General features: G+C 40.4%; 1 protein-coding gene across 1 annotated transcript; it reads left to right on the forward strand.

Moving 5' to 3' along the window:
* Positions 1 to 220: 220 nt before the first annotated feature.
* LOC111196939 (GTPase IMAP family member 4-like) lies at positions 221 to 15533 on the forward strand. Its single transcript, XM_049475698.1, has 2 exons — positions 221 to 764; positions 14351 to 15533. The coding sequence occupies exons 1-2, from the start codon at positions 221 to 223 to the stop codon at positions 15412 to 15414; spliced, it is 1608 nt and encodes a 535-aa protein (XP_049331655.1). The 3' UTR covers positions 15415 to 15533.
* Positions 15534 to 16587: the final 1054 nt, after the last annotated feature.

Here is a 16587-nt window from a genome sequence, read left to right on the forward strand (position 1 = left end):
ATAAGGGTGCCCATACTTTTGAACTGGTCAAATTTTGGTTTAATGCATAATGCAAATAAATGTCATTTTAATCCTGAAATATTACTGTGTCCATCAGTTATTAGATATATCAAACTGAAATGGCTGTTGCAAACACCCAAATATTTAGAACTAAAAATGATTAATGATTTCTTAGCTATTTGTTTCTCTTTATTTTTTTAAGGTTTAAGGCATAAAGAACATGATGAACTTTGTCCTCCTGGGGAAAACAAGTGCTGGGAAAAGTGCTTCAGGAAACACAATCCTGGGACGAGAAACATTTTTATCCAAAAATATAAAGAATCAAACCCCTGTAGTTCAAGATAGTTCTGTGTGTATTGATGGAGTGAATTTCAGAGTGTATGACACACCCGGACTCTTTGATCCAGAAACAAAGAATGAAGATGTGATGAAACAATGGCAGTCTCTCCTTCATTCAGTCCCATCAGTCCCCACTGTGTTCCTGCTGGTGATGAAGATCGACAGATTCACTGCAGAAGAGAAGAAAACTGTTGATGTGATAGAAGAGTTTTTAGGAGATCAGCGTCTTCAGAACACCTGGATCCTCTTCACCAGAGGAGATGAGCTGGAGAGTGAGGGTCTCACTATAGAAAAATGTATATCAGAGACTGAAGAGCTGAAGAGAGTCATACAGAGATTTAACAACAGATACCACGTCTTCAACAACATCAAACACGATCCTGATCAAGTCAGAAGACTGATAAAGAAAATCAGAAGAAATCAAAGTAAGTATATTTAGAGTTAAAAAAAACAATAATTAAATAATAATTAATAAATAATTTAATAATAACTTCCAACAGTGTTCAGGAGATGCTCTTATTAGATTTTATTTTAGTTTAGATATCTTAATAATAATATTAATAATAAATATATATAAAAATAATTGTTTTTTCTTACTACCGTATTTTCCAAGCTATAAAACATTTTTCAAATGCTTTGAACACTGTGGCTTATTTAATGGTGCAGCTTATATGTTTTTTTATTGCTTAATGAAGAGGACAGCACAAGCTCAAATGAGACTTTGCCTGGAGATGAAAGTGACACTAAGAGTACGCCAGAGCACTGTGATAATAAAATAGTTGATTTTGAGAATAAAGTCATTTTAAAAGGGAAAACTGCTTGGGCTGCCAGTTTAAGAAGCTCAGAGGGAAAGAAGCATTTTCCACTTATGATCTGTTACAGAGCTGCTGCAATTACCATTAGTTAGCTACATGTAAAACCTGCTGCTTATTGATGCTCTGGTGTTACAGTTAGATAATACAGTGTCCAGATTTTGCCTTGACGGTGTCGCTACCAGTAGCCTAGACTTCTGCTTCCCCGCCACGAGATGCATCCAGTCAGGAAAGCGCAGTACTCAGTTTTTGTGTTCTTTGAAACAAGTTTTAAAGAAATTACATTCAACAACACCTATTTTACTCTCCCATAAATTTATATTAGGCTTACAATTAGTTATATAAAAGGATAACTGTTTTAGTGTAATATCATAATATTAATGTCCTACATCTTACAATTCCATTTGGTCAGATCTAAAACACATTTTAGAAAACATATTGGAATAAATGATCAGATGAATTAAAATTATCATATAAATGACAGATTTAAAGCAGGTTTCATATTCCATTATATACATTTTTGTTATTTGTCTTTACTCAATTTTACAGTGTACATTGGTACACAGTTGATAAATATAATTCCATAGGTCAACAGCAGTTTTGTTGATGGACAGAGGATGGAGAACAGTGGAGATGTCATCATCGGTCGAGCAATTTGACCGATATGCAAACTGGTAGGGGACTGGGGGGAAGGGAAGACTTAATGTGGTTCATGACTAGCCATTCGGAGCACTTTATGAGGATGTGGGTGAGTGCAACCGGATGATAGTTGTTGAGACAGGATGGCGATGCCGTCTTTGGGACAGGTATAATCTAACAACTTCCAAACTCATCCGTCAGCCCCTTTACCAGCAGTTATGCTTCCCTGCACAAATGTACAGTGGAATGAAAAGTTTGGGCACTGATCATTTTATGAATTTCCTTTATAAATCATTGGTTGTTCAGTTTAATATATCATATAGCAGATGAACAGTGATATTTGAGAAGCAAAATTAAGTTCATAGGATTTACAGAAAGTGTGCAATAAATAAATTTGGGCACCCCAACAGAAAAATTACATCAGTATTATGTAGGTTCTCCTTTTGCAGAAATAATAGCTACTAAAAACTTCCTTTAACTTCCAATAAGAGTCTGGCTTCTGGTAGAAGGTATTTTGGATCATTCTTCTTTATAAAAGATCTCCAGTTCAGTCAGGTTTGGTGGTTTCTGATCATGAACAGCCAGCTTTAAATCATAGCACAGATTTTTAATAATATTGAGGTCTGAGAACTGAGATGATTGTTCCAGAACGTTGTACTTGTTCCTCTGCATGAACACTTTAGTAGATTTAGAGTAGTATTTAGAGTCGTTGTCTTGTTGAAGTATCCAGCCCCAACACAACTTCAGCTTTCTCACTGATTCTTGAACACTGTTCTCATGAATCTGTTGATATTGACTGGAATCCATGAGACCCTCAACTTTAACAACTTGTTCCTCAGTGGAATCTGACAGCTGAAATCTCTTAGATAGCTTTTTGTATCCTTCCCTAAACCATGATGTTGAAAAATCTTTGTTTTCAGGTCATTTGAGACTCCCATGTTGCCACTCTTCAGAGAAGATAAAAAGAGGAGAGAAACTGGCAACTGGACACATCAGCCCTTTCTCATAATTAGATTCACTTGTGTTTGTAGCTTAAGGGTCAGTGAGCTTACCAAACATTTTTTATGTTTCACTAACTAGTGCTAAATGTATTTAAATCAATAAAAAGGGTGCCCAAATGTATTCACCTGTCTAATTTTGTTTAAATAATTGTTCTACACTTTCTGTAAATTTGTCACTTCTCAAATGTCACCTTGTTTGTCTGCTATATGCTATATTTATGACTAAAAAAAAATCATACCACTGTAATTAACCTACCAAAACTAACCATAGGCATGTTATTAACTTCTAACCACTTCTTATCAAGGGCACCTGCAAGAAATCTAAGTACCTGACTGTCTCTGTATGTAGCGCTCACTGCAGAAAGCTGGGACCAACGTTACAAAGGCTACCGTCAGGAACACACTACGCTGCCAGGGATTTAGAGCTTGCAGTGCCAGACGTGTCCCCCTGCTTAAGCTAGTACATATCCGTCCGTGTCAGAATGTTTGGTAACGAGAATTTGGATCTTCCAGAAGCGTATCGGGAGAATGTCATATGATCAGATGAAACCAAAGTAGAACTGTTTGGTACAAACACAACTCGTCGTTTTTGGAGGAGAGTGAATGCTGAATTGCATCTAAAGAACACCATACAAACTGTGAAGCATGAGGGTGGAAACATCATGCTTTGGGGAAGTTTCTCTGCAAAGGGACCAGGACAACTGGTCCGTGTACATGAAAGAATGAATGGGGCCATGTATTGTGAGATTTTGAGTGCAAACTTCCTTCCATCAGCAAGGGCATTGAAGATGAAATGTGGCTGGGTCTTTCAGCATGACGATGACCCCAAGCTAGGGCAACAAAGCAGTGGCTTCTTAAGAGAACTTATTTTGAGAAAATCTTACTAAAAGGAATTTACTCCCCACTTTTCTCAGAGGGTTCATTTTAGTATTTATTTTTTAAATTTGTCTAGTTTTTTGATTGGAATTTTTGGTGCTGACACTCGGACAGATGGACACACAAACAGATGCAGCAAAACACAAGACCAACAAAATACATTTGAGTTGACTCTTTTCATGCTTATAGCATGCTAAACACTATTTTAGGAGGAGTTCACATCTGCTTATTATCTCTGCTTATTTTTGTCTTTTAACAAGTAATATACTATATAATTAAGTTAACTCGACAGTGTGAGCAGAGAAAAAGAGAGACCATACATTTCTCCTTTGATGTCACAAAAACAAGACAATGTGTAAACCATTTGGGGTGACTCCATCTCTGGTAAAAACACCTCAATCTTTATAAGCACTTTAATGCTAATGTTATTTCATGAGCTGATGGTGTGTTTAAATTGCCTGTGTACTAAAACACAACACTGTTCTGTAAAGTTAATGTTACTGATACAGATTAACTCCCTCATTAAGAGAAGATCATCTGTTTAGTCCCACAGTGGAAAAAATATAGCTAGTCCTGACAGCAGCAACAGGTCAGAAATGAACTCAATAGAAAAAAAAGATGTAGCAATATAACAAGCTTCTCACTTTAACTCATGAAGTCTAACTAAAGCTGTGTTTTTGTTTCTACAGCTCTGTTCAAATTATTTAACCATTATTTAAACTTGAGGACCATGATGGATAAAGAGAGTGGCCACTGGTAAGCGGCAGTCGCTCAAACAATCCAAGTTTAATCTGCTTTCGGCTCCTTCTTTTTTAGCATAATAAACACACCAGATTTGTAAATAACAGAGAGTGATTCTTTGCATAACAAAGTAACAAATCCCTTCTTTGCTCTGGCACTGCTGTTCACATTTTTTTACTTAAACACGAAACAATATCACCGCACAACAGAACAAGATGTGGCCTTGAACATTTTCTTTACAGTCTGAATGCAACGCTCAGCCATCTCATCGACTGAAGAAAGCCGTCTTGAAAGAGTTTCTGGAGGTGCTGAACAATAGTTGCTGTTTTTAGCTGTGAAGCTCCAGCTCATCCCAAAACACCATCTCAGTTGGGTTTAGGTCAGGGGATTGTGAAGGCCATGCACCTTTTTGTTTACTAGATAATTCCATGTGTGTCAATTAATAGTGTTCATGGTTTTAAATTAATCTACAATGTAGAAAATAGATTACATAAAAAATAAAGAAAAACGTTGAACATTTGAAATTTTGACTGGTAATTATATATCGACTGGTACTTGTATACTGATACACCCCAGAGTTTGCCCAGATGAACGGCAACAATTTTGGTTAGAAGCAGCTGATTATGAAATTTTATTAAATATTACCTTATATCACCGCAGAGTACCCTTTACAGTACTTGTAGGTGGAATTAAAGACACCACAGGCATCCCCTGCACCGGACCTACAGTACCAGGGATTTTGTAGCACAGAAATATATTGTGTTGTGCTGTAATTCTTGACCTGTGTATGGCACAGTAACTTTATAATATTTTTTTTAATATAATTTTATAATATAATCTTTTAATATAATATAATATAATATAATATAATTGATTCAACCACGCAAATAATATTTTTTCCCTCAAAATGGGCGGTCCCTGGTGTTTAAGGTGCTGAACTGCAAGCAGAATCCCCTTTAACAAGTTCTTTCTGATTAACGACTGGGTAGGGTTACTCGTTAATCTGCGAGCGAGTTTACGTAGTACTTTAGTTACGCACGGGTTTGGGACACACTCTTTAATTAACAATCAATCAATCTTATGTACGAGTTAACGAAGTTCTTCGTGTTTTGAAGCTTTCGGGAAACCCACCCCTGACCTGTACCACGGTAAGGAGGAGTTTTAGACCATTCCTCTTCACAAAACTGTTTCAGGTCAGCAATATTCTTGGGATATCTGGTGTGAATCGCTCTCTTGAGGTCGTGCCACAGCATCTCATTTGAAGTCATTCGGTTGTTGATTTACTTCTATATTTGTTGTCACTGTCCTGTTGCATCATCCATCCTCTGTTGAGCTTCAGTTAGAGGACAGCTGGTCTTCAGTTTTCCTGCAAAATGTCTTGGTAAACTTGGGAATTAATTGTTCCGTTGAAGACGGCAATCAGTCCAGACCCTGATGCAGCAAAGCAGCCCCAAACCATGATGCCCCCTCCACCATGTTTCACAGTTGGGATGAGGTTTTTGATGATGATGTGCTGTGCCTTTTTCCTCAACACATTTTCAAATGTTTTAAGTTTTATATAATTGACGGGCAGCACCAGAAGCCATGGTGACAACGTGCTTTATTTTTCAGATATATAAAAAAATAATAATAAAAGTGAACTTTTAGTTAAATAATAGCGAATGGAAATAAAATAAATTTATGTTCAGTCAAAGTGCTTTTTCCTTTAAATTTTTTGTTTTGCATCTGAATGAGAATAAGGATCTGTTAAAATTCTCAAACAGCAGAATGCCTATACAGTCATATGAAAAAGTTTGGGCACCCCTATTAATCTTAATCATTTTTAGTTCTAAATATTTGGGTGTTTGCAACAGCCATTTCAGTTTGATATATCTAATAACTGATGGACACAGTAATATTTCAGGATTGAAATGAGGTTTATTGTACTAACAGAAAATGTGCAATATGCATTAAACCAAAATTTGACCGGTGCAAAAGCACACCTCAGGGGACTCTGTTTGTGGCGTGCTTGCAGAAATGGCTTCTTTCTTCTCTCCTCATTTCAATCCTGAAATATTACTGTGTCCATCAGTTATTAGATATATCAAACTGAAATGGCTGTTGCAAACACCCAAATATTTAGAACTAAAAATTATTAAGGCTAATATAGGGGTGCCCAAACTTTTTCATATGACTGTATCGGCTATATTAAGTTACAGTTAAGTCTGTGTACTGAACATCAGTACAACACTGAAGTGATGGTGTGTGGTATAGTGAATGGGGAGCGCGGTGATCGTGATCTTGGCTGTGCGGCTGACTGTTGAATTTAGAAGTGCTTTCAACGGATCAGTCGCGCAATGCTTTTTTCCAAGATAGAAACACACCAGAAATTTACCTGAACACACGTCATTTCCAGACCACCACGCCCATCGGTGTTAATATATTCCAAAAGTCCAACGCTATTTTAAGGACACGTGCGCAAGGCTTCAAAAATAGTCTGTTGATGGGGTGTACGATGGCCTTGATTACTATTGGGTTTACTTTGCCCCACAAAATTACACAATATATGAGGTAATCAAACTTAATTAGCAGAAAAACAGCTAAAGAATGTAACCTTACCTACACCAGCAACTTTAACACGATTTCTTTACAAAACAAAATATTTTAATAAATAATTTAACCCATTAGAACTATTACAGTATTAAAATTAGCCACAATTCCCTTCTTTCTCGCAGCTGGGAACAGCGAGTTAGAGTGACAGTATTTGAACACCCAGCATCTTTAGTGGTTTCTTTAGTGGTGCTGTGGTTCAAAACTGCACAACAGTATAGCGTATGAACCGGTATACCGCCCAGCACTATACTAAACTTCTTATTTTTAATATGCTGATGATACATAATGCTTCTCTGTAACCCCACATACATAAATACGAATCGATAGTGCTCCGCTAATTATGAAGGGCCGGTCTAAACCAAAAATGCCAGGGCTGATTTTTTTGTCCCAGTCCAGCCCTGCTGAGAGCTGTATTTTACTCTAGATGGGATAAGTATTTAAACTCCCACAACAGTTCAAATTTAACTCCTGAACAGAGTGAAAAGGCCAACTCCCAGAAAAGAGTTACTTTAACTCTGTTATAGAGTGTATCCAATGGTTACACACACACACACTTAAAATGAGTTGATATTAACTCTCTCAGAGTTTATTTCAAAAAACAGAATTTGCTGTGCACATTTAATGTCCAATGTATGCAGAAATCCAAGTAATTCCAAAGGGTTGTGTATTGAAGACGTCTGCACACTAGGATTCAGAACTTGAAAAAAGCACCCTTTATTCCACCTACTCCTGTACATACAACCAAAACGCATTACTGCCACCTAGTGGTTAATATCAGTACATCTCTCTTTTTCTTCTTTTCTTTTTTTTTTTTTTTTTAAATAAAAAAAATCTTATGACAAAGCAAGTATTACTTCTTCTTCTAACTTAAACATACTTCAACTTAAACATATTTCAACTTAAACATATTACTTGCTTTACATTCTATTGTGCCATTGCACTATTCACTTTAACAGTTGAATACTAAACTACTATTTTCAGCATTCTTCAATGAGTCTTTTTGGTTTCAGTACTTGTCTGTGTGGTCGTGGACTTTCACTTGCTGTCTCTGTAGCTTGCTTCTCTGTTTTTGGTGAGGATTGGGAGGTTGGCAAACCTGCCTGTGAAGAGCTGGTCAAGACACAGTCACTGTCCATCTCTTGGTTCGGCACTTTCAGCAAATGTCTTCTGTTTCTTCTCAGTACACTTCCCTGCTCTGTAATCACCTCATATGATCGTGGTGTAGTTTCTCGTGTCACCTTCGCAAGGGGACCCCAATACCCTTCACATCTCACACGTACCATTTCGTCTGGTGCTAGTGGTTGCAGTGGCTTGGCTGTTCGATTGTAGTGTCTGTTCTGGCATTGATCCGTCAGCTCAGGACTTGTATTCACTTGATATTCAGCTGACAGTAGCCTTGTCCTTAGTTTCCGGTTCATCAGGAGTTCTGCTGGAGATTTTCCATTCTCAAGTGGAGATGCTCTGTAATTCAATACTGCGAGATACGGGTCTTCACCAGCTTCTGCTGCCTTCCTGAGCAGTCTTTTCACAATTTGAACTCCTTTCTCTGCTAGTCCGTTGGACTGTGGATACAGGGGGCTTGCTGTTACATGCTGAAATCCGTATGTTTGAGCAAAATCCTTGAATTCTCTGCTGCTAAACTGTGGGCCATTGTCACTGATCACAGTCAGAGGAATTCCATGACGTGAAAATATGGACTTGCAGTGTGTGATAACCTGCCCTGCTGATGTTTCTGAAAGCATTGCAAACTCTGGGTAATTAGAATGATAGTCTATAACTATCAGGTAGTCTTTGCCCTTCAGGTGAAACAAATCCATGCCCACTTTTCGCCAGGGCTCTGCTGGTTTGTCATGAGGCTTAAGGGGCTCTCTTGGCTGTTGATACCGGTGTCGCTGACAAATGTCACATCTCTGCACAAATGTCTCTATGTCTCTGTGCATGAATGGCCAATACAGAACATCTCGTGCTCGTCTTTTGCACTTTTCAATGCCAAGGTGCCCTTCGTGCACCAGTCTTACCATTTGTGATCTCATGGTACGAGGAACCACTATTTTTGTTCCTTTCAGAAGCACTCCTTTCACTATTGACAATTCACCTCTGAAGTTCTGGAATGGGTTTATCAGCTTCTCTCCTGCAGATGAGCACATTTTGTTCATGACATTTTGCAAGTCCTCATCCTTTGCTGTCTCTTTGGCGAGTTCTTCCCATTTGGCTTGAGAAACAGGCATTTGTGCTCTTATAGAGTCGACATGGACTTGCAGATCATTTTCTGTTGTCTCATCAGTGTTGGGTAAGCTAGCCCTGCTGAGTGCATCAGCCACAACCAGGTGTTTCCCAGGTGTAAACTCAAACTTCAGGTCATACTTCTGCAGTCGCAACATTAGTCGTTGAATGCGTGGCGGCATATCTCCCAAAGCTTTAGTGGATATGGCTATCAACGGTTTGTGATCCGTTTCCAGCACCACAAGTTGTCCATAGATGTATTCATGAAACTTCTCGCACCCAAATGCTGCTCCTAATGTCTCTTTTTCTATTTGCGCATAGTTGCGCTCTGCAGATGTCATGGTGCGTGAGGCATACGCGACTGGGAACCACTCGCTTCCATGCTTCTGGAGCAGCACAGCTCCAAGACCATCTTTCGAAGCATCTGTGGATACTTTCAGGAGCTTGTCTGGGTCATAGAATTTCAACACAGGCCCTTTACTGAGTGTTTCTTTTAGCCATTCCCATTCTTTGGTGTGGTTTTGTGTCCACTGCCACTCTGAATCTGACAACAGCAGATTTCTCATCTCTCTTGTGTTTGTTGACAGATTTGGGAGAAACTTTCCCATATAGTTCACTAACCCTAGTGCTCTTTGCAGTTCTGTCTTGCTGCTTGGTGCTGACATGTCGGTCACTGCTCGAATTTTTTCTGGGTCCGGTTGGACACCCGCATCTGACAGTTTGTCTCCCAAGTATGTTATCTCTCTCACTCCGAAATGGCATTTCTGTCTGTTCAGTTTCAGACCTGATGCTCTTGCCTTTTCTAAGACTTTGCACAATCTCTTGTCATGCTCATCCTTGGTCTTTCCCCAGACAATTACATCATCCAAGAACACTCCCACTCCATCCATCCCATCAAACATCTGTTGAACTGTTCGATGAAAGACTTCTGGTGCAGATGAGATTCCAAATGGAAGGCGTAAAAAACAATGTCTTCCATACGGTGTGTTGAATGTGCACAATTTTGTGCTTTCTTCTTCCAGAACTATCTGATAGAAACCTGATGCTGCATCCAGTTTAGAGAAATAACAAGCACCTGCCATTGTGCTTGTAATGTCAGATTTTGTGGGCAGTCTATAATGCTCTCTTTTTATCCATTTGTTTAGATCTCTTGGGTCGATACACAGTCTTAGTTCTCCATTAGGTTTCTCTACAATCACCAGTGAATTGACCCATTCTGTTGGTTCTTCTATGCGTCTGACCACTCCCTCAGCTATCAGCTTATCTAAGGTCTCTTTCAATTTTTTCTTTAAAGTGACTGGAACATTCCTTGCTGCATGTATCACAGGCTCTGCATTTTCTTTCATTTTGATCTTGTACTTGCCGGGTAGACGTCCTATTCCTTTGAATACATCTTGGTATTCTTCCACCATGTTCACATACATTTGCTTTGCATTGCTGTTTTCTTTTTCAGCAGATGTCATCACCGCCTGATCAATAACATGGAGTCTCTTGATTAGCCCAAGTTTCTCACAAGCCCTTAGACCAAGAATGGGCTGTCTGTCTCCTTCTACTATGACAAACATGGCTTGAACTGACTGTCCTTTCAATGTCAAAGTGGCTCTGCACATGCCTGTATTTGGAATTGGTTCGTCATTGTATGTTCTCAAATTGATCTTCTTGTTTTGGACTTTAGGCTTTACTTTCAGTCTATGCAATTCTTTTGATGGCAAGATGTTTACCTGTGCTCCTGTATCCAATTTAAATGGAATTTCTGTTCCATTCACATCCATGTAGGTAATCCATTCATCTTTTAGAACTGTCTCATCATCTGCTACAGTTCCGATGAAGAATGCAGTATCATCATCATTTTCAGGGCATTCCTTTACTGTTTGCACTTTCTTCTTTGTGAAACAACATTTCGCAAAGTGATTCTTTCCACCACATTTACGACAGTCTTTTCCATATGCTGGGCAATTCCTGGGTGCATGTCTTGTGCCACACCTATCACAATTTTTGTGCCTAGGTTTCTGCTTGGTAAAGCTAGCGTCTTCTTTGCCTTTTGTTTTTGTGACTTTCTGCACAGCATCCACACCTGCTCTTTCTTTTTCATTTTCAAATGTCTTTAGCTGGACTTTGGCATTTTCTGATGCTTGGCAGATCTGTATTGCTTTTTCCAAAGTCAGGTCTGTGTCTTTAAGTAAGTGCATTCTCACTTTTTTGTCACTTACTCCAATCACAATCTGATCCCTTATCATGGAGTCACACAATGTACCAAAGTTACAAGTCTGGCTTCTTAGTCTCAAGTCTGTCACATAATTTTCAATTGATTCGTCCTCTCTTTGGAAACGATTTCTAAAGACATACCTCTCGTAGGTCTCATTTTTTCTTGGCGTGCAGTACTCGTCAAATTTTTCCATCACTGATGAAAAATTTCCTCTTTCTTCCCCTGTGAAGACAAAAGTGTTGTACACATCGAGTGCATTCCGACCTGCCACTGTTAGTAACAGGGCTATCTTTCGTCGGTCTTCCTTCCCTTCCAGTCCAAGTGCAAGTAAGTAGAGCTCAAAACTCTGCTTGAAAACCTTCCAGTTTTCATTGACATTCCCTGTCAGCTTCAACTCGTCTGGTGGTTTGATGGAATTCATGCCTAAACTCATGTTTTAACCAATTTCTCCTGGTACCATGTATTGAAGACGTCTGCACACTAGGATTCAGAACTTGAAAAAAGCACCCTTTATTCCACCTACTCCTGTACATACAACCAAAACGCATTACTGCCACCTAGTGGTTAATATCAGTACAGGTTGACATACCTTTTGTAATTGTAATATTTACATTGGCTTATACTACTGTATATTAAATAAATTCTTTCATTCGACAAAACTCAACACTCTCAATCAGTCAGACCACATGTGTGACCAACATGTGTATTGGACATTTATGGAAATAAGGAACAATTCGGCCAGTAGCTCTTAGTTTGAGAACCATTGTTGCTAGCAGATTCTCCCTAAGACTGTTGTACACGATGCTAAACACACTTTTGTCTCTCAGCATTAAGCCTTTTTGTCTCTGAATTCACAGTTATGTGCTCTCTGTCCTCACTCAGCAGTACAGAAAATAAGAAGCAAACAATTGAAACACACCTTAGCTTCTTTACTCTCACCACTGTGGACAAATTCCACCATTACAGCATGCTCACACCAGTGTGTAGTTATCCAGACAGCACATCCACCACAATCTACACTGCTCAAAAAAATAAAGGGAACACTCAAATAACACATCCTAGATCTGAATGAATGAAATATTCTCATTGAATACTTTGTTCTGTACAAAGTTGAATGTGCTGACAACAAAAGCACACAAAAATCATCAATGGAAATAAAATGTATTAACCAATGGAGGCCTGGATTTGGAGCAACACACAAAATTAAAGTGAAAAAACACACTACAGGCTGATCCAACTTTAATGTAATGTCCTTAAAACAAGTCAAAATGAGGCTCAGTATTGTGTGTGGCCTCCACGTGCCTGTATGACCTCCCTACAACGCCTGGGCATGCTCCTGATGAGGTGGCGGATGGTCTCCTGAGGGATCTCCTCCCAGACCTGGACTAAAGCATCCACCAACTTCTGGACAGTCTGTGGTGCAACGTGACGTTGGTGGATGGAGCGAGACATGATGTCCCAGATGTGCTCAATCGGATTCAGGTCTGGGGAACGGGCGGGCCAGTCCATAGCTTCAATGCCTTCATCTTGCAGGAACTGCTGACACACTCCAGCCACATGAGGTCGAGCATTGTCCTGCATTAGGAGGAACCCAGGGCCAACCGCACCAGCATATGGTCTCACAAGGGGTCTGAGGATCTCATCTCGGTACCTAATGGCAGTCAGGCTACCTCTGGTGAGCACATGGAGGGCTGTGCGGCCCTCCAAAGAAATGCCACCCCACACCATTACTGACCCACTGCCAAACCGGTCATGCTGAAGGATGTTGCAGGCAGCAGACCGCTCTCCACGGCGTCTCCAGACTCTGTCACGTCTGTCATGTGCTCAGTATGAACCTGCTTTCATCTGTGAAGAGCACAAGGCGCCAGTGGCGAATTTGCCAATCCTGGTGTTCTCTGGCAAATGCCAAGCGTCCTGCACGGTGTTGGGCTGTGAGCACAACCCCCATCTGTGGACGTCGGGCCCTCATACCATCCTCATGAAGTCGGTTTCTAACCGTTTGTGCAGACACATGCACATTTGTGGCCTGCTGGAGGTAATTTTGCAGGGCTCTGGCAGTGCTCCTCCTGTTCCTTCTTGCACAAAGGCGGAGGTAGCGGTCCTGCTGCTCGGTTGTTGCCCTCCTACGGCCTCCTCCACGTCTCCTGGTGTACTGGCCTGTCTCCTGGTAGCGCCTCCAGCCTCTAGACACTACGCTGACAGACACAGCAAACCTTCTTGCCACAGCTCGCATTGATGTGCCATCCTGGATGAGCTGCACTACCTGAGCCACTTGTGTGGGTTGTAGAGTCCGTCTCATGCTACCACGAGTGTGAAAGAACCACCAACATTCAAAACTGACCAAAACATCAGCCAGACAGCATAGGTTCTGAGACGTGGTCTGTGGTCCCCACCTGCAGAACCACTCCTTTATTGAGTGTGTCTTGCTAATTGCCAATAATTTCCACCTGTTGTCTATTCCATTTGCACAACAGCAGGTGAAATTGATTGTCAATCAGTGTTGCTTCCTAAGTGGACAGTTTAATTTCACAGAAGTTTGATTTACTTGGAGTTATATTGTGTTATTTGAGTGTTCCCTTTATTTTTTTGAGCAGTGTATTTATACTAAAAACACACATACCATACTAAGAAAACCAAGCGTTTAACATGCACCAGAAACTACTAATAAACTATGAAAGGAAGCAGAAACTTAACACATACCATATTATCCTGTGTTTGCTCCTTCTCCTGCCAAGGTCACAACCATGTGCATACTGCTAACAAGAAGCATGCCTTTTTTTCACTGTATTTTACTGGCTATGTGAAAATGTGTTTCTACATTTTTTTAGAACAATGCTTTCCGCTCTCCTGTTAGGGTGACGTCATCAAGTATGCAGCTACTCTTATTACAGAATAACCGTCCCACGTCCTTCTGTCCACAGGAGTATGCAATCACAAGTCAAACTTTCCCAATCTGTACTGGCCAAGTACGGCAGTCCACGTGTTCAACAACAGAAATCCTGAAGACCAAACCCAGGTCACTGATCTACTGGAGAAGATCGACTCCATGGTGGCAGTGAATGGAGGGAGCAGCTACACTAATGAGATGTTCCAGAACACAGAGAAAGCTCTACAAGAAGAACAGGAGAGAATCCTGAAGGAGAAGAAGGAGGAGATAGAGAGAGAGAAAGAAGAACTGAGAGCCAAACATGAAGCTGAACTGGAGAAACTGAAGAAGATGATGGAGGAGGAACAGCAAAATCTGGTAAAAAAGAGAAAAGAAAAAGAGGAAGAGTTTCAGAAGAGAGAAGCTCAAATAAAGGAGACAAATGAGGAACGAAAGAAAGAGCTGGATGAAAAACTCAAAGAACAGAGAGAGGCTTTTGATAAGGAGATGAAAAAGAAAGACCAGACTCATAAAGAACAGATGGAGAAAGAGTTGCAAAACCAGAAAGAAAAATATGAGAGGGAGAAAGAAAACATACGGAAGCAGAAAGAGGAGATGGCAAGGCGGGAGGCAGAAAAGAAATTATGCACCGAACTAGACGAAAAAACAAAAGCCACTAGAGCAGGAGGATCAGTGGGAGGGGCAGTGGGAGGAGCAGTGGGAGGAGCATTAGGACTCATAGGGGGACCAATAGGATTAGCACAAGGAGGAGCAGTGGGAGGAGCATTAGGATGCATAGGGGGACCAATAGGATTAGCACAAGGAGGAGCAGTGGGAGGAGCATTAGGACGCATAGGGGGACCAACAGGATTAGCACAAGGAGGAGCAGTGGGAGGAGCATTAGGATGCATAGGGGGACCAATAGGATTAGCACAAGGAGGAGCAGTGGGAGGAGCATTAGGACGCATAGGGGGACCAACAGGATTAGCACAAGGAGGAGCAGTGGGAGGAGCATTAGGACTCATAGGGGGACCAATAGGAGTAGCACAAGGAGTAGCAGTAGGAGGAGCAATAGGAGGAGCAATAGGGTCGCTTTTTGGTAGTATTTTTAAACGTTAGAGGATAATATTAAAACAGTCTGTGTATGTCGGGGTAAATGCGTGACTTAAATGCTTGACGGAACATAAATGGTTATTGGACAAATAAAATACGTATGAAAATGTGCTGAATATTAAGATTGTAGTGGTTACAATGGATACCGAACTATTTACCTGATATCAATATTAATTTTAATATTAATATTAAAGGTTAATAGGGCGCCAGTAGCGGCTAGCTACAAAATTTATATTTAACCTCAGGGTGAGTTCTTGTCGGTTTCAGAAAGTCTTTGAACCACGGGAGGAACACACTTAAATCAAGAATTGGCTAAATCAAGTAATGTTTATTTAGAATAAAAGTAATACATGGATATATGCAGAATTAGATAAGGGGCATAATTCAAACAACAATTTGAGAGTGAAATTCAAGCACGCTGATGATAACAGTCTTACAACCAAACCTTCTCATCGCATATATGAATAACTCAAAACACTTTAGACCCAAACAACAGAAATGTATAAGTAGATAAAAATAAACAAATCAATACCCAGTTTAATATACCAAAGGGGAAGTAATTATGATAACCCACTAGGAGATAAACCTAAATATGGATAACTAAACCCACTATAAGAATATTAGGAGATTAAACAAGATTATAAGTGATTATATACTGCTATAAACGAACTAACTACTAAAGAAGCAAAAACGCCCTAAATCCAAGCTACTTGAGTTAAACTAGATTACATTAGAACTATGGAACTGACAGGGATCACCACCATCTCAACCGGGAATGACTATAACTGAGAACTTAGCAAGACTCAACCTGACCAGACCAACAGAACGCCACCAGAGAATTAGAGATTTAACCAGCGCCTCACTTTGCGTTGACCGGCCTCGGGCAACCGGTGTCGTCTCTGCCGCGAAGGAAACCGTTGGTGTCGACCGCCAGGAAGGGTAGCTCGATCCAAGTGGCCGAAGCGGGTTCTTCAGGTGGACTTCACGGTGCAAGCAGGGCTTCGGTTCCAACGGCAAGCGGGAGCCTCGCTCCGGGCAGCTGATTGATTCAGGATTCTCTTCGCGTCTGGGTCTGGTACGGCGAGCGATGTATAACGCTAAAGATGAGCGGTGAACTATAGGCAGCTCCGTAGCGCTAAGGTGGTTCAAAAGCTGGAAGCACCTAATTCTCTAATTCTG

This window comes from Astyanax mexicanus, chromosome 3 (assembly GCF_023375975.1).
Source record: "Astyanax mexicanus isolate ESR-SI-001 chromosome 3, AstMex3_surface, whole genome shotgun sequence".
NCBI lineage: Eukaryota > Metazoa > Chordata > Actinopteri > Characiformes > Acestrorhamphidae > Astyanax > Astyanax mexicanus.

Bases quoted from the DNA above. Each gene is read 5' to 3' on its own strand.
- LOC111196939 (XM_049475698.1), top strand. From the start codon at position 221: ATGATGAACTTTGTCCTCCTGGGGAAAACAAGTGCTGGGAAAAGTGCT. The intron at 765-14,350 runs GTAAGTATATTT...TTCTGTCCACAG, and splicing joins GAAAATCAGAAGAAATCAAA to GAGTATGCAATCACAAGTCA.